Raw genomic sequence first — 24,416 nt, 5'->3', positions numbered from 1 at the left:
CAGTTTATTTCAAGCTTGGGAAAATTATTTTAATTCAAGCTAAATTTTTACAGCTTGATGTAAACTGTGTAACAGGTTGATTTTTCAATCTTGAATTTTCAACTGAACCTAAACTCAATACCCACCTTGAAACAAGCTGTGTAACAGGTTGATTTTTCAATCTTGAATTTTCAACTGAACGTAAACTCAATATCCACCTTGAAATAAGCTTGAGTGCTAGCTGGGTAGCAAACGTCGACATCGTCGTCGTCCCCTCCCCCCGCACAAACACTTTCCTCCTGAAAAACTTTGACAACGCTCCTTGCTGTACCGATTGACGGCCTGTGTGAATGCCGCTATTTGAAACCCATTGTGGAATGTTTTGACGTTTCGTTCCAACAAGTGAGAATCATCTTTAAGAGAACACAAAACCCTTTACTGTAACGTCAGTGAGAGCGCCGACAATAGACTAACTTCCGAAATCAGCAATCGACGCCTTCTTCTTCCCAATAACGTCAACTTTTAAACTTTCGTTCGCAGGAACGTTGACGTTCCGTTCCGTTCCCATCCGTTCCATTGACGGCCTGCGTGAATGCCACCATTTCAAACGCCAAGTGTGAATCGATCTTTACTTTCCAATGAATTTGTAAAGCTGTAAAATAATTTATATCGTGCTGTCGAATTAGTGATAAAGTATAGTGTTAGCAATTTACTACATTCTTGGAATACGATAAGTGTAATTTTACATTCAATTTAATACACAGATAAACAATTACAAAATAGTGATCGCAGCAACATTGAATACTGCATTGTGCTTCATTTATTTAATCTTTGCCGACGGTTTAAACACTTTGGTTGCTATTATATCGCATAAGTCAGTGTAATATTTTCTAGAATATTGGTAAAAGAATTGTACGTATTCAAATATGTTAGAACTTTTTCAGTATTATTTTCGTTTATTGTGAGTGAAGGATTTATGTGTGTGACACTTGAGTTACTATAGCCCAATAAAGGGCATGTTATGGTTTCGTATGCTTGTTTATTAGCAAATCACAAAGAATGGAGGTATATCCTTCCAAAATTTTCAGGCGCTGTATATTTTGCAGGTTGAAGATATATCAGTTGCCATTTTTGCACAGTAAACTCGAAGTTTAATTGTTAGAATTATGTCTTATGTTTTATTAATATGACGTAGAAAAACCTTTCTTGGCTCTTTTGCGCGTCGATTTTGACCCACAATCCTGTTGGAAGAAACGTAGCTGTATATTTTTAGTGGAAGAAAAACGTACCATAATGTTCATGTTATATCGTACTATTTGTGCAACTTTCAGGGTACCTGCTTGAGAGGGATGCTTCAAGGTTTCCTGACACTGGTCATAGCTGTATGCATTCTGTGATAGTAGTTTAAGTGGTGGAAGGTTTTGAAGACTGGGAAAGAAATTAGGACGTAGTTCTACAGAAATTTTTCCCGTACTGTTTAGTCAAAAACAATAACAACGAACCTTTATATGCAGGGTAATAGGAAGCACCCTCTACAGGTGTACTAAAGTGGTTCGCAAAGTAAGGCAGTAGTATCTTTTTTCCTATGTTATAATTTTTATGAAGGAATGCAGGGCATGATACATGTTTAGCTTTTTTGTAAGTGTTCATTGACTTTTGTTTACCTCTTTCTTTGAACTTGACTGTATGGTGTGGAAGTTAGTAGGATAATGGTTCTCACCCAAAACACCTCAGAAACCACTGTGCCGATACTACTTCATGCTCATCTGAACATAAAATTAAAGGGCACAGATAAGTTACATCTGTAATCATGCACCTAGAAGAGAGAAATATAACCAGTTTCATTCAGAAGTAATAAGTGGTGATATGGTGGCATACAAAACGTATGTTGATATTGTTTCAGATGTTTATGTAAGTAAACAAATGTCTTGGAAAAATTTAATGTTGCAGACAGGAATGCTCTCTTTGTGTTTCCAACGTGTCAGATCATTCATAGAATGATGACTAGGGAAAAGGATACATCAAATTGTGGTATCTACTTGTATTTGCAATTACTATTTTGTGCTAGATATTTGTAATGAAACTTTCCCTAATGACCTTGACTCATTTTTTTCATTCCACAGTTAATGCTAAACTTTGTTTGTAATTAAAGATAAAGTTGTGCTTATTGTGATGGCTAAAGGCACAGAAAATATTTTAGATCCGTTATTTGCAAGCATACCAATTTATCATTTAGCCTGTCCCCCCTTTTCTCTGCTAGTGCTTGTATCTTTCAGTGAACTTCGACATTCAATGAAGACGTGAACCTAATTCTTGGCTTTAGAATGGCTGGTACTGATGATATGAAACAGTAAGCACCAAAAAGACAAAGCCTTAAATTTCCCAGCATCCATATTCTGAGAAATTAAATCTATTTTTTATTTGTAAAATCTGTCGCCCTTCAAAGTGGTTGGGCTTTACGAAGTATGATAGATTGATTTCCACTTTTCTGAGTTGCTAATATGATGTTTTCAAGGCTATAAATTTTGTAATTGCTTACTTGTGTCAACATTTAATTAGTATCAGAAGTTACTAGTTTGAGTTTGATTGTTTTTGTGTTGTGGGATGATCTGATGAAAATTTGAAAATCAACGTATTTTGAGAAATGGAATATATCTGTAATCTGTCAATTAATATTAAAAAGCATTATCATGATTGCTTTCACTGCATAACATTGTGATGGGACTGCAGTATTATGTGCTGTGTGAATGTGTCGGACAGGTATTGCACCATTATCTTCCACAGAGGTATGACCCATATGGCAGGGAGTTGGTATGGTGTAAGGATGAGCTACAGTATTGCTTATATTTGGTTGGTTGGTGGAAAACCACTTTGAGGAGGAGGGTTAGGACGTTTCTCATTTCCAGGCATAATGAAAAATTGTTAAATCACAGCTCTGCTACAATATCTGCACAGCATTTTATGGGGCATGATCACAAACTACCTCTTCATGTGAGTGAACGGCCGCCACCAAACTTTGGCCCAGAGCACGGTTGACCACCAGTGACAGAACACTACATTGTTAAGGATAAAGAGAATTATTCAATGTGTCATAGCTCAGTAACATAGGAAACGTGCAACAAATGATGTAAACAACATGGTGACAATAACGTAATAACAGTGGCTATTTTTTTTCTGTTTCCCCCCAAAACAGGCTAAGCACATCTGTCACCACAAGGAGTTTAATTTTTTATTTTCACATTCATTTGCTTCACCAGCTCCCAACTGAACTATGAACTTTCAACCCAACCTAGACCTGGGCAAAGCTACAGATAAGTCTGCCACCACAACCAAATTTTTTGCTTTTTGTTAAGGAGCAATGTAAATTCCTTCATTAAAAGATGATCTGAGTTAGTTTTAAGACTGACACATCTCCAGACAACTTATAAATGATTACATCAGTATTTTGTGCAGATTTAAGAAACTTTAAGTCCACTTCTAGATTTCTGAGGTTATGCACAGACTTAAGTGACTTCTCACACATTAAACTTGTTGCTAAGTCTTACTACAAGAAACACAGTTTTCACAGAGTGAAAGAGCTAAGGTGCTACGAATTTCACAAAAAAATCCGTAATTTGTGTACATTAGGCATTAAATAGTGGGCACAACTCTCATTCCGCTCAATGAAGAAGATGTAGATGAAAGAATATATTAAGTCCAGAAGATAATGCCAAAGACAACATGAGGACCAATATCTGAGATTTATAGGTTCACCTAGAAGAGTATAGAGTTAATGATAATTGACCTCTCAGCTGCCAACAGTTGTTGATATACCTCGATGGCAACAGCTTCACCTTAGTGTGCGTGAGTAATGAGTGGATGGGCAAATATCTATTAGGTACATTACATGTGTAGATTGTGGACAGTTGGGAATGTGGGTCTCACGGGAAGCGTGCAAGGAATAAGTCCCTGCAGTCGCGCTGTTCATCTTTGTCCTCGGTGACTCAGATGGATAGAGCGTCTGCCATGTAAGCAGGCGATCCCGGGTTCAAGTCCTGGTCGGGGCACACATTTTCAGCTGTCCCTATCGAGTTTCATCAACAACACCTGTCAGCAGCTAAGGGTTCAATTAATTATCATTTATTCTAGAGAAGCTGCACAGTCATCAATGGTATCTGTTCTTCATAAGTATAGAGTTAATATTTGTACCTCCACGATACACTGAAAACTCATCACTGCAGGTTTTCTGGTGCACTGGCTCAGAATAAAAGCCAGATTAACACATCCTGTGTCCAAGAAGAGATTCTGCTGGCATTACAAATTAGTTTCATAGTGGCTGGAGCAAGATAAAGAAACCAGTTACACCAATAATTTAGAAGTAAAGGAGACCACTCACCAGATAGCAGAAGCATTGAGTGAACAACAGGCACACACAATAAGGAAAGAAAACGTGCTGGCTCTCAGAATAAATAATAAATTCTTTGTCAAGTGAGAGCGTATCGATCCCCCACTACACACACATCCATCTACACTTGTGCCCCCATGTTTCAAAGTTTAGGTGGGAGGCAGGAAAAGGGGTTGAGGGTAGGTAGCTGGTGCCTTGGAGGGAGGCAGGAGGGAAGATTGGCAAGCATGTGGATGGTGCATGTGATATGCTGCTACCAGAGCTGGCGAAATGCAGTGCATGACAAATGTGACATGGAGCCATGGATTTGGGGGGGGGGGGGGGGAGGGACACAACAGTACAGAGGGCAGGAAAACTGTTGTGTAGAGGGTTTGGGACAATGTGTTAGTAGAGACTGAGGTCAACAGGGTTATGGGATTGGAGGATGTGATGTGAGGCTAACTCCCATCTGCATAGTTCAGAAAATCCGGTGCTGGAGAAAGTAATCCAGATGGTGGGTTGTGAAGTGGCTGTTGGACTCGAGCATGTTTTGTTCAGCTCTGTGTTGGGCCACTATGTGATAAATTCTGTTCTTGGCCCCAGTTTGGCAGTGGCCATTCACTGTGTCAGACAGCTGGTCGGGCGTCATACTGACATAAAAAGCTATGCAGTGACTGCTGCCAGAGTTGGTATATGACATGGCTACTTTCACAGGTGGCTTGCCCCTAATAGACTGGGTGTGGAAGAGCATGGTGCAAGACCCGCCCAGTCCACCCGGCCAGCACTTCCTACTCCAGTAAACTGTCTCCAATGTTTCAAGTATTGAAGCCAAATGTAAATCAAAGCTCTCAATGATGTTTCTTGCTTTAGCTTTCCCCCTTCATAAAGTGAATTCCAACATGAAATGTGTTAAGTCCAAAATAATATTTAAATCTAAGCATTCAGTGGTCAGTCTGAAAGCTGATTTGATTATAGTGCTCCACTGGCCAAGTGTGGGTTGATCTTTTGGCCTTAACTTTCCCAAGCCAGTTATAGGGGCCTTACAGTTTATCGTGGACTAGTTCAACTCGTCTTTCACTGTGACAAATCATTTCCAGGAGGTGAATCAAGCTACAAGTGATACTTTGGACTGAACCCAGACTTTTATATTTGTGGTCTGACATTTATCTGTTGAGCCAGGAAGTAATTGTACAACAAAATACATGAGCATATCTATGAGACAGTACAGATATTCCTGGGTAGGACAGTGTGAATACAGCTTCAGCCTTGTGTAATTGGTTTATATTACAATACATTGGAAATATTCTGACCCCTTGAGATGCTGTTGGTTACTTGCACAATATAGTAGAGGTAAACCTCTGTTTTGTGTTCAGATTTTTCCAAGTAACAAGGTTATTTATTGGCGTGTTCACTCATTAACATATATATGTGACTTTTAGCTTGCATAATTTCTTTGCTGTCATTTATTGTCAGCCTTGATGGAGTGAATGGAACAGGTCTCGCTAATGTTGCCACTGGATATCTTCCATCTTGCAAGTCATTCTGAATTAAGTCCAAAATTGACATATTTCATTACACTCGTAGGTAGTCTGAATCTGAATTGCTGAACCTGTTTAGCAATTGGGGCATTTTATGAACACAATTTATTTTGTAAGTATGTTTTGTCTCGTTGGTGACTTTTTAATGAATGAATAAAACTCTCTGAATTGGAAATGTTCTCTGATATTTATCACTTTCATAAAAATAAATGCAGAGAGTTAATGAAATTAAAGTGTCCCTGAAAATATATTTAATTATTTTTGTGTTTTCACAGGAGACTCCCACCTGGGTGTGCAAAAATGGCAGAAGGAGCTAATGATGCAATTGCATCGGCAGAGAATGACATACTGAAGCAGACAACTAAATTTACTCATGATTGGTATCAGACAGAGACACATGTTGTTGTTGCAATATTGTTCAAAAACACAAAGTTTGAGTCTAAATCTGTGAAAGTAGAGTATGGTGAACGAATGGTACATTCAAATTACGTAATATAGTTAATATTTGTAGAATGTTCTATTCTTCATGCAAATTGATTAAGTGTGTTTAATTAAGTTGTTTGTTAGTGTTACTTTTACTGGCCAAAGTGTGCTTACAGTGTTGATGTTTCTTACATTTTATGCTGATGTTGGCAATTCATTCACATTGGTCATAACCAGTTGGGTGTTAGTATATGGTAGCAAGCAAGAATCAGTAAAATCTAATGGCTCCTCATTGCAGAAGATACGGATTGATTACATTTGTCTCTGATGTCAAAAGGGCCAGAATAACTTTCAAACCTGGTTATTATGAATTTTAAGATTGGTTACTGATTTTCATATTTACATGGTGAATGGAAAAAACTAACGTGCTAACAGACTGACCTTTAGTGTTGCCTGAGGCCCAAGTTAGGTTGGAATGTGAGCGTTGGGTTCTAAGATGGCAAAGCCGACAAATCTCATCACAAAAATATGACTGCTTTAATAGAGTGATGTGTAGTGTAGTAATATTTTCGATTACAATGGAAACAAATGTGTGATTAAGTTCTGACCTAATAGAGCAAAATATCAGCTAACTTTATTCATGGAACCATAGAAAATTATGAACAAGCATTTGCATTTGCCACCAACAATAGATGCTAGATTCAGTTTATTCAGTCTCCTCCTTTCATCATCTAAGCTGTTACCAGCCACACAGCGCAACAGCTGCCGACACTGTAAGTGCACTTTTATCCATTTTTTCCTGGAATTTTGTTGAGTACTGTGCCACCCTGAAAAATGGTGCGTCTTGTAGTTCCATAGTGTACAGCTCTGTGGAAAGATAGGACAGATCCATAAATGAGTTTTTTGTTCCAGCTTAGTGTCACAGCAAAACTTGAAAATGGTGCAGATTACAATATGGAGTTGGATTTGGCACATTCAATTGTGCCAACTCAGTCAACACACAAAACCTTCACAACGAAAGTGAGTCTCAGTTTTAAGTTCTATAACCTAATATTATCAACACTTGAACATTGAAAAATGATGTAATGATAAATATTTGTATCTTGCTACAGATAGAGATAAAAATGAAGAAGGCGGCAGATATCCGTTGGTCAGTGTTGCAAGGGCAGCCACAATACCCAGAGGCAGCCGTGGCCCCTATTCCTGCAGGTAATTGAGTTTTGTAGAGCAGCTATTTAATATTCCATACAGGTACAAGCATTGTAAGCTATAATGAATGTGATGTTCATTGTTAGAAATTCTTTCTATATATATATTAGCTATACTTGGACAAACTTCTAAGTGTGTTGCTAGTCCTTAAATGAGGAGTAGATGTAATGCATATAGGTGTTGTTGAAAGAACAATAATGGAATATGACTAGCAGTGAAACTTTTTCAGGGTATGTGACCATGTTGACATGTTTTATATGTCAACATTTTGGTAAATGCTTCATCACAGTGATGTGTGTACTATTGGGGCAGTGCGAGATTAAGATTTTATATGTCATGAAATCCCATCACTGCTGTCTGTCTATAGTGAACATCATTTAACACTAGCTTTGATTTGACGTCCAGAATGGGGAGGTGGTAAATGATATCCTATATTGAAGTTTTTATTTTAATTCCTCGATGCTGTTGTCAGTGAATAAGATGCAAACCAGTCCAGTAATGTTGTATTTTCCTCCCATGGTATTTGCTGTCGCTGAATATCATGTGTTACTGCGTCTTCTTCCACTACATCTACAGTCACATATGGTGGTTCAGCCTTACAAGTTTGTTACTGCTGCCTGCCAAGATGATGGGAGCTTGTATTGTCACAATTTGTATTGGCAGGCTTCTTCACAGTTTTAGTTGCCTGTTGTATCTTTCTCTTGAAGGTGAGTGGCCTACATAGCATGCGAACTTACCAGAACTGTATAGTTTTTTTGCTGTAGAAAGGGAAATATGTTTGTCTGTTTAATCCTCCCATCTGGTATTATCGTGGATTGTCACAGTACTGTATTCCACCATCAATTGTATTGTGTTGCTTAGCTGACTGGTCAACTTGGGTAACAAGTACAGAGTGGACCTTTTTTGTTTCTGGTGAAGGTGAGAGGTAGCATGCAGGTACGTGTCGGCATTGGTTTTATGCTGTATATGTTTCGTGACTGAGTGAGTTGACCATTAGGTTTTCTGCACACTTCCACATTGTGGAAGTGTAGTACATCATTCTCATAATCTCTAATATGATTTGAATACTACTCACCATGTCTGTGAGGAAGAGCTAGAGGAATGGAATGAACTCATGAATTATGTACTGAATACAATATGGGCTGAGAGCAAACCAGCTAAAAACAAAAGTTATGAGAAGTAGCAGAAATTAGATTAGTGATAAATCTTAACATCAAACTGTGAAACTATATACTAGATAATTTTAAGGAATACTTTTACCCTGGGAGTAAAATAATGAGCGATCTGCGAAGCAAGGGTCATATGAGAAGCAGACCAGCACAGGCAAAGAGTCAGACATAGGACTCGAAAATCAGAAAGGAATTTCTAAGAGTGTATGTCTGACATACAGTTCTGTATGCTTCTGAATTTCCACAGTCTGTGACCATGGGGAAACAAGAAAATCAAATTGATACATATTGTAACAGAAGGATACCGAAAATTAAATGGACTAGGAAGAGAAGAAATGAGGATATTCAGAATCACCAAGGCAGTGAATATGTGGAAAGAAGGGCCAGGGAGGTAGTATTAAAAAAAAAATATATAGAATAATTTACATAATACGATAAGCACCAACAGATGGCAAAAACCGTATGGGGAGACAGATTGGAATATATCCAACAAATAAATGAAGATATGGGTTATAGGTGCCCTCTGAGGCGAAGAAGTTGACATAGGAGAAGTCATGGTGGAACTCATTAAACCAGCCAGAAGACTACTAATAAAAAGCTCACCTGGTTTAAGATGGTGGCGAAGTTCTGCATTTAGTCGTTACTGTGTGGCCAAATGACATGGCATCCACATAGCAAATCTGACATTTGTCATGATGCATGCTAGGGTGATGTTCTTCAGATGTCTCCGTAATGACATCCTGCTTCAACTGGTGAAAGTGGGGGCCCTCTAGCTATGCCATTCAACAGCTCATAAAACTGTAAGCATACAGTCTGGTCTAAAGTATCCAGACACTCCTATTTAATGCAGCATTGACTACTAGGTGTAATGAAAGATGGACCTGTCAGTATGAAAGGAGGGGGTAGTACCCAGTGAGGAAGGACCAAAAGACAAATCTCGATAAACCCAGTTGTACACAAGAATCAAGAAAACAGAGTGACAGAAGCAAGTAGAAATGATAACGGGATAAAATGGTGAAGGTAAAAGGTCTGCCCTGTCCAGAAAGCAGTTTGAGACCCGTGGGACACCTTATGACAGGAGATGCACCCTCTGCATCTGACCGGTGCTTCCACTCCCTCCATTACTAAAAGAAAACTAGCAATAAGGGCAAGTTGATAAAATCTCAAGAAAGAGAATGATGACAAAGAGACAGTAAACGAACAACACATATAAAAATAAGAAGAATTAAAAAGGTGGGACGGGCAGGAGCCAGATCACCGAGCAAGGGCAGCCATGGGTCAGAGCAGGTGACAGGGCACCCCTCCAATCTGTCAAGCGGCCAATGAGACTAATGTGCTCTGTCACAGCAAGGAGTAGAAACCACTTTCATGGATAAAATGTAAAACCAGATCAGCTGCTTGGGTGTTGGTTGCCAGCACCACAGGTTGTGTGTCATAAAGTTTGTTTCGTTGTAAGGTTGCCAAATTATAGCAGTCCAGTGGAATATCGGCCACTGTCAGACAGTGGGTTTCGATGATAGCACTGGTCAGTAGGCTGAAGGCTACTCGGGGAGTTATTGCTGATTAAGAATGTCTTGCCAGTGCAAGAACGAACTTGGCTGACGGCTCGAGCGGTGGCTACCAATTCTGCAGTGAATACACTGCATCTGTCCAGCGGTGAGTGTAGTTCACTGCACCGTGCATGTACGTAGGCAAAACCGGTTCATCTGTCAACTGTAGGGCCCTCAGTATAACCCTTTCTGAAACTGGAAATATGCTAAGGACAGCCAGGAACAGGCAGTGAAAAATCTGGCACCATCGGAGCCTTTTAGTCCAGATCCCAGGATGGAGTACACACCATGGGGTGTACACAGTTGCTTCTTAATAAGATATGACAGTGGGGGTAGCTGGAATGAAGAGCAGAGACCCTGTACAGAGTGCGTTCCATAAGTAATGCGACCAATTTTTTTTCCGATGCAACGGTACACCACAGCATGTTGTAACCGACTGGGCTAAGTGGAGGAGGTGTTAGCTTCAAAACACTCTTTGTCTCGTTCGGCTGCGAGCTGCCGGAGAGTCAGGACGTGCGTTTCCGTCAATCCTGTTTTGAGTTTATGTAACATGGCACAATGGATCATTCTGTAGAGCAACGGTATGCTATCAAATTTTGCGGTAAACTCGGGAAGTCCACCACCGAAACGTTTCCATTACTTCAGCATGCCTTTGGGAATGATTGCTTGTCCAAATCACAAGTTTTCCAATGGCACTAGTTGTTCACGGAGGGCCGAGAGATCACTGATGAACCTTGCAGTGGATGGCCATCAACCGCACGAGTCGACAAAACTGTGTGCGATTGTTTGAACTCTTGACAGACAGTTGAGCCTTCAATTGATAGCACAAGCTCTAAACATGTCAAAAACAACCATTTCTGCAGTTTGACTGAAGATTTGAACATGAGAAATGTGTGTGCCAAACTCGTCCTAAAAGTGTTGACCGACGAACACAAGCACATGCGAGTGCTTCAGTGCCAAGAAATGTTGGAAATGTGTGAAAATGATCCTCATTTTTTAAACTCAGTTATCACTGGTGACGAGTCGTGGATTTTTGAGTATGACCGTGAGACAAAAAGGCAGAGTTCAGGGTGGCACACATGAGCAAGTCCAGGATCAAAACCATGCTCATTGTCTTCTTTGACATCAGACGCATTGTCCACCACGAATTTGTACCTACTGGGACTACAGTGAACTCACATTTCTACTTGGAAGTGCTCAAAAGACTGAAAAGGAGGGTCTTGCGCTGCCAAAGCGACATCAAGGACACGTGGAAAGTTCACCACGACAACGTGCCGAGTCACAGCGTCTTCATTTTCAATGAATTCCTGGCCAGGACCAAGGCCTCATTGGTTCCCCAGCCTCCCTACTGTCCTGACCTGGCTCCCGCTGACTTTTTTTTGTTTCCTCGGTTAAAAGGAGTCATGAAAGGAAAATATTGGGACTCGATTGAAAGCATCCAAGTGCATATTACACCAGCTCTAAAGGACATTCCGGAAAAGGCATTCCAGGCATTGAAACACCGCCTCCAGAAGTGTATCGATGCAAGAGGATGCTATTTTGAAAATTTTTGATTATTTGTATGAATATATTCAATAAATGATTTTTTATGAATTTGGTTGCGTTACTTATGGAACGCACCTTGTATGTGAACTGTGATCGTGTTGCCAGCCCTAGGCCTCAGTTGTGAGAGGTGGATCTCCCTACCAGGAAAAAGGACATGTTAGTTCAGATGCTCAGGGGAGGAATAAATGTGAATCGCATAGATCAGCAGTTGTTGGCATCTGATCTGGAGTAGGCTGTTTTCAGGGCTGTTCTGAAAGGCACCTGTTGCAACTCAGACCCCACAGTGGTGTATCGGGTCTAGCATCGGCAATGCTGAAGGAGACACTGAGTCATATGCGAGACTACCGTAATCAAGATGGGGCAGGATTAGAGCTTTGTAGAGATGCAAGAGTGTAGAATGGTCTGCACACCAGCTGTTGTTACTGAGGCAGCAAAGAGTATTAAGATGTGACCAGCATGTTGGCTTAAGCTGGCGAAGATGGGGAAGCAATGTAACCGGACATTGAATGCCAGTTCCAAAAAGTGATAAGACTCACGATAGTAATTGGTCATCGAGGCAGAGTTCTGAGTGTGGGTGGACAGTAAGTACCATGTGATAGAAGTGCATGACGCATGTCATGGCAGCTGAAAACTGGTAGCTATGGGTGAGAGACCAGGACTGTCCCTTTTGTATGGCACCTGCAGCTGGTGTTCAGGAACATGCACAGTTGAGGAGCAATAGTAAATGCAAGTATCAGGTTACAGGATGGGTGATAATGTAGCTCTCACAGTTGCAGCTAGACCATTGGTACCCAGACTCCAGGCAAACCAGATTGTAAGCAATAGAACAACCCTGGCGAAAACAGCCTTGGGATGGAGCCAAAATAGCTCGAGGCTCAAGGTATCAACTCAGCACCAGCTCATTGTACATTCGAGCATCTTGCAGAAACATAAGTGAGACTAATTGGGTGAGAGCTGTCCATCTCAAGGGGATGTTTACCTTTGAGCATTTGGCTGTGGGCACAGTCTGGACCTGGAGCCATGTCGGGGAATAGGGCTAGAGGCTCTGAAGAATTCACAGTAACTCTTTAATGGCCACGCTGATTTCGAGGGTTCACCCGGGTACTGTCTTTTGATGGGGAGGAATAGGGGATTGCTGAGTCAGCTGCTGAGAGAATGGCTGTAGGTGTGATCTGGATAGCTGTGGGATGCTAAGGGTGATAGAAGGGCTGGAAGCATCTCAGTCAGCTTTGTTGAGAGTCAGTCTGGGTGGACACATAGGCAAATGACATCGAGGGAGGGTCAAGGTGATTTGAAAATGAACAGTCACACAAGTCATTATGAACTCTCCAATGGAGGGACGGGAGAAGACCTGGGCTGCGAGCAAATTTTCAGCAACCTTACCACACCCAGTGCTCGTATTCTACCCCACAAAGAGTTGTGGGCATTGAAGTAACCCAGCATTAGGAAGGGTGAAAGGAGCTGAGAAATCAGCACAATGCTCCCTGGGAGGGAGTACAGACAGTTGAGTCCTGAGATGTCCTCACATGAACAGCCACAGCCTCCAAAGTCATATCAAGTGACATGTGTTTGCTGTAGAAAGTGCTCAGAACATGTGCAGACACTGTGTGAAACTCTTTCATGCTCAACGTGATTCTTAAAATAGCCCCAATAGCTGCAGAGGGTTGGGATCCCCATAGCTGGGAACCAGGTTTCCTGGAAGGCGATGCAAAAGGCAGAGTAAATTCATAAACACATTTCAGCTCTGCCGAGTGGTGGAAAAAAACACTACAGTTCCACTAGAGGGATCACACTATCAGCATCCTGTGGGAGCAGGAAGTAACTAAGGAGACAGGTCATCCCTCAGGGCTGCCTGCTGCCACCAGTTCTGAGGATATGGCATCAGTGCAATTTGGTTCTGAACCAAGCTGTGTGTGTGTGTGTGGGGGGGGGGGGGGGGGGGGGGAGGGGGTGGCACTAGGGATGCTGCCTCAGGGACAGAGGCGGAACATGAGAAGTCCAGTGGGATGGAGGCCACCAGAATCTCCTTGGAGGACTGTTCTTATCCTTCTCCCTAGATGATGTTGATGTCTGTGAGAGCAAAAGGGAGGGGGAGACAGACCAAAAGCACATTGCCCTCGTACCATCCCTGCAGAATATCTATGAATGGGGAAGTTCATCTGTCAAGTGAGCACACAGTTTATTTACCACAGCAGCAACCCAACCAAGGAACTTTTTGATTCTACAAAGGATTATGTTGAGAAATTGCACCTACCTTTAGTATACTAAATCAGCTGAAAGTGTGGAATACTATTTATTTGTGAGGCAGTAGCAATGAGAATGAAACATGAAGGGCAATGCAGCAGCTCAGACAACACAGCAAGTCAGTGATGAGTACAACAAAACTATACAGTTTCTGGAGTTTTATGTATTGGCTATGCAGCCACTTCACTGCAAGAGAAAGAAACAAGAGGCGATTTAAACTGTGAAGTACCATTTCAACACAAAGCCTCGTGATAAATACTGGCTTCTACCATCTTGGCTGCCAGGAGCAGTGGACCTACAGGCCAGCAGCACTGTCAAGGCTACATCATCAGGCATAACAGTAAACATAATAGCAGAAGGCATATAAAACACTGTTTGGTTTGTCTGTGATCAGATGCTGCAGGAGAAAAATCCGTCACTGCTCTCTTGCCTCTCATTTGCCAGTACCAGCCAGTTTAGATTAAACTAAAACATACTATTATAAAAGATGTCAAACCCCACTCCTTCCAGCCAATCTGAAACTGGAACTCAATGACATTCTTGACCAACGGATGCTAGGAACAGGTTAAAATAACACTATGTAAGACCTAAATGTTGCAGTGGCCTGGTAGTAATTGCATGGCCTTGATGAATGCAACTTAGTGGCCAAAACATTGGTCTGTAAAACATGATGATGTCATGGTAACATGCCTGGAAACGTTTTGTTGAAGCTGACAGTTGCCACAGAAATGTAACCTCCGATGGAAAATGACAATTTTGTCAGGTGGGGAAGACACTGGTGCAACCTTTGGACTATTTGGAAATCTAAAATTTTGTACGCATTCTGGTCAGAGCTGCTGGTGGGAGTGCTTGTGTGGGCATGAGGTGTGCTGGCTTGTGCAAATGTGTGTGTGTTTTCATGGTTGAAGAAGGCTTATCCAACAGCTACAATATGTAACAGTCCTTTCGTTGGGCCTGTCTTCAACTTAACATGTCATCTTTACAGGGAGTAGCAATCTATTCTTTCCCTAATACCGTTCGCATTCCAAACTGGAGTTTCCATTGTTTTAAATTACATAGTTCGCAAGTTTTTGAATGTATTAAACTTGAAGGCGACATTTTAAGGGGGGGGGGGGGCAGTGGCCTTCCATGTATGCCTAAATATTTTTAATCATTTGGAAGCTGTATCGATGTTGTGAAAATTGTTTGAAAAAAAGTTAGAATGACAGCTGCCAGAAATGGGAGCCTGTATAATACTGTTTTCATGACATACTGTGTCAACAGTTGAAATGGAAATTTTTTTAAATCCCAAACTGTGTGAAATATATAGAAGTGTTATTGCTGAACTAAGCCAGCATTTTTCTATACATAGCTGTCTTTGTTACTAAAATTTATTGGAATTGGAAGGACCAGTAAAAGGAAGCACTAACTCTTAATTCGGTAAGGATAAATGTGATAACACTGTCTGTTATGTGTTGCATTTCACCACATACTGATACAAAGTACTGTCTTGTATTATATATTTTTTTATCTTATTGTATGTATGTTTTGGTCTGTGAATTTAACCAAATATATGATATACAATAACTCAAAATGGTACCTCATGGTTTAGCACTTCTCTCTGCCCAATCCTTCAGTTGTATCCATGTAACCTTTCTATTAAATGTTCCAGAAACCTTTTCTTGCTACCCACATTTTTTGTACCCATTAGATTATGTTGGTGAGGTGTGTAGAAACTGTTCAGTTTTGCAATTAAAGAATATATGTGCGCCACCAACATAAATTTTTGTCAAGTTTAGTCATAAGAATTTGATAAATGGAGCTTCTTTCGGGGCTTGATTTCTGTGTGTGATACTGTTCTGAGAAGCCTCTGAAATATTAAGTTTCAGACCATTGGAACTGTTGAAAAGTAGGCACCATATGTCAGCTACACAAGGTGGTCAGCCCATTATTCATTCTTGTTAGCTAAGAGGGCAAAGTTTGTAAAGGTGACAAGAACATCTGTTTGACTTAGTCCACACCCTGCCTTAACCCTCACAGTACAGGGAGGGTGGTATTTCATGCCTAGCTTTTGAAAATATTGTTATCTAGTCATGTACTTGCTTTTAATCTCTTCTTCCAGAGTTTGTAATTGTTTTAAATTTTTCAGTAAAACTTGACCCAAAAATTTAAGTCTTAGTAGTGGATGTGACTTTTCACAACATGTCAAGTTCATATTTTCAGGTTCAGGATCCTTCTTGCACATCAGTATACCTTTAAAAAGTACATTGTTAATAAAAGTTAATAATTCATGAATTTTTTATTTATCTGTGGTGGGAAAAAATAATGCTGGAAAAAAAATAATGCCCCACCCAATTGGTAATACACATTATGGAAAATGTGTTGGTATTGCTAGGGTTAATGATGTCCTCTTGGCAAGAGAATCAATTGTCCTGTGCTTTCCAGTGTACAGTAGTAATATCCTGCTGTCGACATGTACAAATGTGTACTATGACCAGGGACCGGAAAATTCACATCTATTTTTGTCAAAATTCACATATATTTTCTTTGTTTGTAAATGATTAGACGCCCAAATTTAAAAAGTTGTCATGCTGTGTGAGTGAAGACTAGGAAATTATTTGTTCTTCAAAATTTACTGTTGAAAAAAGTGCTGATTGGGAACTTTTTGACTGGAGTGTTTGCTTTTCCAAAAACTTCAACACCACCTTCTGAAATGGTCTGTTGTAAAGCAGCAGCGTTTTCCCGCCAGTTAAGTGAATGCGTCTCCAATATAAGGTCTTTTTGGACATTATTTGTCTTTTCCTACCAATTTGAAAATTAAAAAACCTCCAGACAACTAATTTTGACCTTTAATGGGCATTCAAAGTCCTACAAACCATGCTTGGCAATGCTACAGAGAGAACTGACAAGGCACTTAACATAGAAGTGGAACCAAATGTATGAAAACTCGGTTTTAGCGTTAGGGAAAAAATGTTGGCGTCATCGAAAAACATTACCGATTTTATTTTCCAATCACTATAGCTCAGATGGTGGTGTCTATAGGCTGTAGTGCAGATGGCCATGAGCATAAGCAGATGAGAATTTTGACTATCACATGAGAAGTGATGTGGGAAAACAAACCCTGCTTCCATTTTGCTGGGCAGCAGCCTACTGAAAACTGACTCGTTGTCACAGGGATTGGCAGTCTCTTTTGTTGTTGTAAGGATTATAATCGAAATATGTGATGCACCAGGATTAGTCACTTCACTTATTCCAAGAAAAGAAAACAACGAGCAACACACAACACAAAGCATTTGGGGATGGCTACCACGCAGTTGCTTGTTGAGTTTATCAAGGTATTGTTAATGACTTAGTTCAACTTTGCCACATTAAAAGTGTTCATATTGTACCATCTTTCGAGCTTTACCTAACAAACATAAGCATTTCTTTCTTGTAAAATGCTATGTCTCATGGCTGAGTACTGCATTACATTACGTGATGCGTATCTTAAACAGGCCATTCGACCTTCCACAATTGGCATGGCACCAGATCATTGAGTGCATTGATACATCATTGTGTTCATACAGTTTATTTTGCAGGTAGGTTCTTGCGCATATTATCTTTTCAAATTGGGCTTCGCCAGATGAGGTACAAAGTCAGTAACTGCTTACATGTTTGATTTTACATGCAGAAAATAAAACTATTTCAAACTGTCTCTTCATTTGGATACAATTCGCTATGAAACAGTGTCTATTAAATAATTTTGCATTTTCACATTTTGAGGCAGAATTTTCATCTGTTGTGCATTTATCGCAAACTGAATTTTTCCAGCCCCTAACCATGACCTATAAATTCAAGTGACCATTTTCCTTACTTATGGCACCCAATCCTATTTTCTTTGTTTTTGAAATAGATGTTCTACAGCTACACTGTTTATATTTCTTTTGTCTTTCATTCTTGCCACTTGTTTCATAGCCCCAGTTTAATTAGTTGCAGCTTCCTTACTTATTGAATGAACATCATGAAGGGACAGTTACTGTGTACGTCCTGCTGAGAAATGACATATCATATACAACACTGTTTTCAAAATTATTTTCATGTTGGAGACCACTCTGTGGTCAAAATGGATCACATGTTGTACAAAGAAGTGCAGATAACCTTTGTGAAAGTTCTATATTTAATGTATTGTTGAGAGAAAAAACAGTCACATCTTTTGTACATGCCCTCTTGTACTTAAGTGGCAAAATACATCCCCAGTAGGTCTCTCTGCATTTTGTTGAATTTTTCTGGCATTGAAACTTCCCTATGAACAGCAGCAGCATCTGCAAATGGCCTCACATCTTGCACTAGATCATTTATGCAGGGTGTCCCTAAATCATCTTTACAACTTAAGACCTTAATACCTTTAAAACATTACTAGACATTAAGAAATGGTTTTCAGAGTAAGAAGTCAGGTGGTGTGAGGTCAGGCCATCAAATTGGACCATCTTGTCCAATCTACCTATCTGGTAACTTTTCATCTAGAAATCGACAGACATTGAGGGACCATTGGGGTGGTGCCTCATTCTGCTGGAATATGACATCAGGTTGCAGATGTTCCATTTGTGGCCCTGCAAACTCTTGTAACATGTGCAGGTAAACACCACCACTGATGGAAATCGTGATGAAAAAGAGTGGACCAGTGATGCAACTTTGCATCAATCTGCACTAAACATTGACCTTGGGACAGTCCCTTCTATTTCACATGTAAGATGAGGATGCTGTGAACCTAATATATGAACATTATGAGCTATGATGATTGAGTTTGCCAGATACATGAAACATTACCCCACTCCAGAGAAACAATTTTTTTTCAAAAGTTCCTCCTTTGCATCAGTCTTGCCTAGCGTATTTACTGTACACTGTTAGCACTGAGCTTGGTCTGTAGGCTTTAATGCCTGCAGCAGCTGTACCTTGTAGGGATATAGCCGTAACTTCTTATACAAGACATTGTGCGCTATTGATCATACCATTTCCAACTCTCTGGCTGCTGTACGTTCTGATTCATCAGACTTTTTGCAAACACCTTACCTTGTTCACATTGGCATCTGAAACAGATGAGTTGGCTGCTCCCTTTTTATGGAGAACGCTACTTGTTTCCATAAATGACTTATGCCAGGCTCGAACAGTCGGCCAGGCAGTGGTTGCCTTCCATACGGTGTTCGAAAGTTTTGTTGCACTTGGCCGTAGGATGCTGTTTGTATGAACTAGGCCACACATTGACTTTTTTCTTGTGGAGTTCACATTTTATCAGAATTTACAGTTCAATTCTGCATCAAAATTGCATCACCGTGAAAGTAAAAAAGGTGTTTAGTTATCAAATGTCGAAAGCATAATTTGTTAATATTTAGTACAGTTTTAAAGCTATTGAAGCCTTAAGTTGTAAAGGTAATTTATAACATCCTCTATATCCTTTGCGTATTCCTAAAGGTACTTGTACGTCTGATGTATTCAGCCCATTAAGAAAAACATGTTGAGTTTTATATGCCTGGAAGTCTTCAATGCAGTAAAAAAAGTTGCTTGGTTCTCAGTAAGCTTATATTTTGTCAATTAAACAACAGTGTGAAACTGTATCGGATATAGTCCTAAAGTCAAAGGAAGGGCATCAACATTGACCCCACTGTTTACAGCAGTCTGGATTTCACGGACAAACAGAGAAAGTTGAACTCCATGTAATATCTGAAAAATCTGTGACGATTCCTTTATGGTTCTATGCTGAAATAGTGAGATATGCTGCCTACCCACAGCTCCCATCCCCACCGCCACCCAATCCGTGTAAGAGTCTTGCTTCCTTCACCATTTAGCCCCAGCCATCTATAGGAACTGAGGATGATTTCAGAACCCAGGCAGAAAGTTTTATTTGTGTTGACATGAGCTATGATTTTGAGTTGATCACACCCAGTTTATTAAATAAGTAGCAGCATAGCCACCTCCACATCTCAGATGAAACTTCCGGCAAACATAGAGTGCAAACTGGCCACTGGTCTTACTACTTGGCCTCCTTCCTATTTGTCTAAAAGGGAACAGTTTTCTGCTTAAAAGTGTAAGAGGTGGTTGTGTGCAGCCAATACCAAAATTTGCCACTGTCTACCATTCACCCATTTATATGGATAGCCATGTACATCGGAAGGAGTGAAATCAACTTTTGGGGGGATTCCAGGAGCCCAAGAGGAGCTTTCACCATAGGTGCCCCAGTGTTGCTGCCCAGGACAGCAGCCTGAAGCCTGTTGTTAACTCTGACCATTGCATCTTTCTGCTGTTTCCGGATGGTGGCCACCTAGCTCAGTTGCTATCAATTTGCTGCTATGTACAAAAGTTCTGATGCAAGTGATTCCAAGCTGTTGGGGCGTTATCAGAGAGGTCCCAAGCAGATTACAACAAGAGATCTGACTGCATGATAGCTGCATATTAGGTGGCTCAAAATTTTGCTACTAATGTTATGATCTACTCCAAAAGGAAAGGTGAAACTCACCATGGTATCTTTTAGATGACTGCAACAATATCAATACACATTTTCACCAAAAAAGTGCAAGGTGCTGTGTATGACTGCCATACAATAAATATTGCCAGTTATTGCAGTGGAATCAGTGTAGTTAAGTGTAATTTATTTCTTTAAGATGCTGCAGATGCTTCTGTCACTTACTTCATTTGCTTTTAAGTAATTTTTCGTGTGTCCCCTCCCCCCCTTTCTTGAAGAGAGAGACCAAAACAATGAAGTGTGTAGAAAAATTACAGATTAAATTAGAAAAAGATGATTAATGTTCAGTGGGCACATCGACAGGAGCTATCCCAGAAGACTGACAAGAAAAAAATATACATTTTAAAAATTAAAAGATCAATGCAACAGGCTTAAGTAAGTGCATGAAGGAGTAGAAGAAATTGGCATAAATAAGCAAAAACTTGGAGATAAAACAAAATGTAGCAACAAACTGAAGAGATGGGAAGATTTCAGAGACAACAGTTCCTAAAAGACAATACAACACTCAGGCAGTCATAGTGACTTGCTTGTTGTGCTCTGACAAATGAGTTTTAGATTTTATCTTTACTGCTGCTTTCTCTAATGAATTGTCATTACATTAATGGATTATTTTTGTGTATACTGAAGTTTTTATCACATACAGTGTTCAACAGTTTTATATTAATTTGTAATGTTGCTGTAGGATTTTTTTTAGGATGGGAATGTGTCATATCAAAATAGGCTAATGAGCAATTTACACTGATCAGCCAGAAAATTATGACTACCGACCTAATAGCCAGTATGTCCACCTTTGTCATGGACACCAATGGCAACGCATCATGGTGTAGAAGCAGTAAGGTATTAGTAGGTTGTTGGAGAGAGTTGGCACCACATTTGCACATAGAAGTCGCGCAATTCCCAAAAATTGTGGTGAGGAGAGTGATGAGTTCTGGCGCCATGTTCAGTTGCATCCCAGGTGTGTTTGATTGAGTTCCGGCAAGTTGGGGGGAAGGGGGCGGGGCAGTTCATCAATTGGAACTCACAACTTTGTTCATCGAACCACTCCATAGGACTCTTGGCCTTGTAACATCTTGTTCAAAAATGCCACTGTTGCTGGAAACGTGATCATTGTGAAGGGGTGCATGTGGTCTGTACCCAGTGTACTATACTCCTTGGCCCTCATGGTGCCTTGCGTGAGCTCCACTGGACCAGTGGATGCCCATGTGAATGTTCCCCAGAGCATAATGGAGTTGCTACCAACTTGTCTTTGACCCGCAGTAAAGGTGTCAAGGAGGTGTTCCTAGTACTGGTGTCAAGGAGCTGTTACCCGGTAGACAACAGATTCGCGCCCTCCCCTCGGCATGATGAAGAAGGTATTGAGCAGACCCTGCAACACTCTGCCCCTGCACCAGCATCAAGTGCTGATGGTCATGGGTTCATTTCAGTTGTAGTTGCCGATGTCATGGAGTTAGCATTGCCACATGCATGGGTCTGTCATTAGAAGTGTTTAAGCACACTGGTACTTTCAGCATTAAAGTCTGATGTTAGTTCCACCACAGTTTGCTGCCTGTTCTGTGCCTATGATGTTAGACATCTGTAAAGAGGGCTGGCCGCCCAACCCCACACCATCTCGACTTGGTTGAAGACACTCACCTCAGCATTCCCACAGCACCCAATAAGTCGTGCAGTTTCTGAAATGCTCATGCCGATACTCGGCCATCACAATTTGCCCACGGTCAAACTCAGATTAATCATACGCCTTGCCCATTCTATGCACGGACGGTACGCTTACTAATACTATATGCTACATGTGTGTGTCTGACTAGCAGTCATTCCTTGCCATGTGATGCTACTATCACCAGGATGTGTTTATATAGGTAGTAGTTTGGTGGTCATGTTCTGGCTGATCAATGTAAATACTCCGTGTAAGCAGCTAGTGTCAGAAAAAGGAAGAATAATATTTGTAAGCATAACTGCCCTGAGTCTCTGTCCATAACTACGCACTAAAACACAAACATGTAAGGTGGATATTAAGACAACTTTTTCTGAGGATACACTGCAGTTATCACATGATTTACATACAGCAGTTAAATTGTTACTGTTCTATTATTTCAGTTCCACATTGTATCAGGTTCAGTAGAACTACAAAAGACAAAATTTATGACAAAATATTGTTAAACTCTTTTGTGCATGTCAAAGATTTTACAGAAACCAGAAATTATATGAACTATCTTGGAAACTAATTTTGAAAAATCATTTTACATTATCTGTCCATTCAATACTTTCAGCTTATTCACAGAAGTAGGATGCTATTAAATGGTTGTCCTTGTTTCTTACTAAATATGGTTCCCAAGTGACAACATTGACATAACTTGCTTAATAAGACATTTTGAAAGCATAAAATGATGTATAGCACAGGAGTCAGCAGAAGAAAGTTCTAATCCATCAGTCGAGTAAGGATTAGTCTGATCAGACTACCTGGTTTGTTTTCATATTTATCACATGCTGGTAACAGGTAGCTCTATATGTACCACTTGAAGGTGGCTGTATAGTATATAAATTGACATCTTGGGTTGTCGGGTGTTCTGCCGGATATCAGCGTCGTACTTGCACGATATTTCGATCACGTAGCTCGTGACCTTCATCAGGTGCGACCTGAGTCTGAGACCAGTCTCAGGTCGCACCTGATGAAGGTCACGAGCTATGTGACCGAAATATCGTGCAAGTATGACGCTGATATCCGGCAGAACACCCGACAACCCAAGATGTCATTAGATCGCCGGGAAAGCCTGAAGAGTTACAGTATATAAATTGATTTGTTTTATTAGATTTATAGTCTTGTCTTTGAATTTAACCCAACATTTCACATACGCTAACTGAGAGCACACTCTTATGGACCCCTTCAAATAGATTTCATGATCATCCAAGTTTTGCCTCAAATATTTAATGGTTATATAAGAAAACTTGATCATTGACATGTTTTACACAAAATTGATAATCTCAATTTGTGCTAGGGGAATTCCGTTTCCAAAAGCTAATGGTCTTCTGTATCTATTTTACACCTCTCATCAATTTGTCTGTCAGTTCTTGTGATACTGCCCTACTGAAAATTAAAAATTTAATGTTTGTTTTGCTTTCTTTGGCTGTTTTAATATTAGTTTTTTATATTTCAAATGATTACATCCTTACACAGCAATATTGAGCGCCGGTCCGCCAAAATATCCAAGCTCAGCCCCAAAATCAAAGGACTGGGATCAAGTTGCTAAAGAATTGGATGACAATGAGAAACCTGAAGGAGAAGCTGCACTGAATGCCCTCTTCCAAAAAATCTATGAACAGGGTTCGGATGAAGTCAGGCGAGCTATGAACAAGTCGTTTGTAAGTATATGAAAAAATCCTTTGCATTCTTTGATATTACACTGCAATGAAACTAATGTTAAATAACAATTGCAGCAAGAATCTGGTGGCACTGTTCTCAGTACGAATTGGGGAGAAGTGGCAAAAGAGAAGGTGGAAGTAAGGGCTCCTGATGGGCTGGAGTGGCGGAAGTGGGATTCATGAAGAAAATGAAGAACAGTGTTGTGTTATGCTTGTGTATTTAATATATTTTTGTATTTTGAAAGACTTAATAGTGGAAAAACCAGAGAGTATATACACTGTATAGTGGTTCTTCATTTCACTTTTAAAATATTGACAAAAGTCAGAAACAGAGCTGCTGTGGGCACATTAAACTTTCTTAACATTTTTGTGCATGATGAGTTATATGGTGGCTCTGGTGTGCACTTACTTTGGATTTAGTAAAGATCCTATAAAATGAATTCTTACATCTGGTGCAAAGCTCATAATGTCTCATAATTTTGTTAGTCTTCATCATTGTTGTCTTATCTTGTAAATTTGTACAATCTTTCTAAATGCATGCTAATTTGTGTTTGCTTCTTTAAA

The 24,416-nt window shown here is 40.2% G+C and overlaps 1 protein-coding gene across 3 annotated transcripts; it reads left to right on the top strand.

Annotated features, from left to right (window-relative positions):
- Positions 1-775: 775 nt before the first annotated feature.
- LOC126100438 (protein SGT1 homolog) lies at positions 776-24,416 on the top strand. 3 transcript variants are annotated; one of them, XM_049911043.1, is made up of 6 exons: positions 776-891; positions 6,156-6,354; positions 7,216-7,323; positions 7,416-7,512; positions 23,668-23,852; positions 23,928-24,416. In XM_049911043.1, exons 2-6 carry the CDS (start codon positions 6,181-6,183, stop codon positions 24,033-24,035), a joined length of 672 nt encoding a protein of 223 aa, XP_049767000.1. In that variant the 5' UTR covers positions 776-891; positions 6,156-6,180; the 3' UTR covers positions 24,036-24,416. The 3 variants fall into 3 exon arrangements, with proteins under 3 accessions (XP_049767000.1, XP_049766999.1, XP_049767001.1); XM_049911042.1 differs by lacking the exon at positions 776-891 and adding an exon at positions 986-1,044; XM_049911044.1 differs by lacking the exon at positions 776-891 and adding an exon at positions 5,280-5,992.

Source organism: Schistocerca cancellata, chromosome 9, assembly GCF_023864275.1.
Source record: "Schistocerca cancellata isolate TAMUIC-IGC-003103 chromosome 9, iqSchCanc2.1, whole genome shotgun sequence".
Classification (NCBI taxonomy): Eukaryota; Metazoa; Arthropoda; class Insecta; order Orthoptera; family Acrididae; genus Schistocerca; species Schistocerca cancellata.
This window is presented reverse-complemented; position numbering and strand designations above follow the sequence as displayed.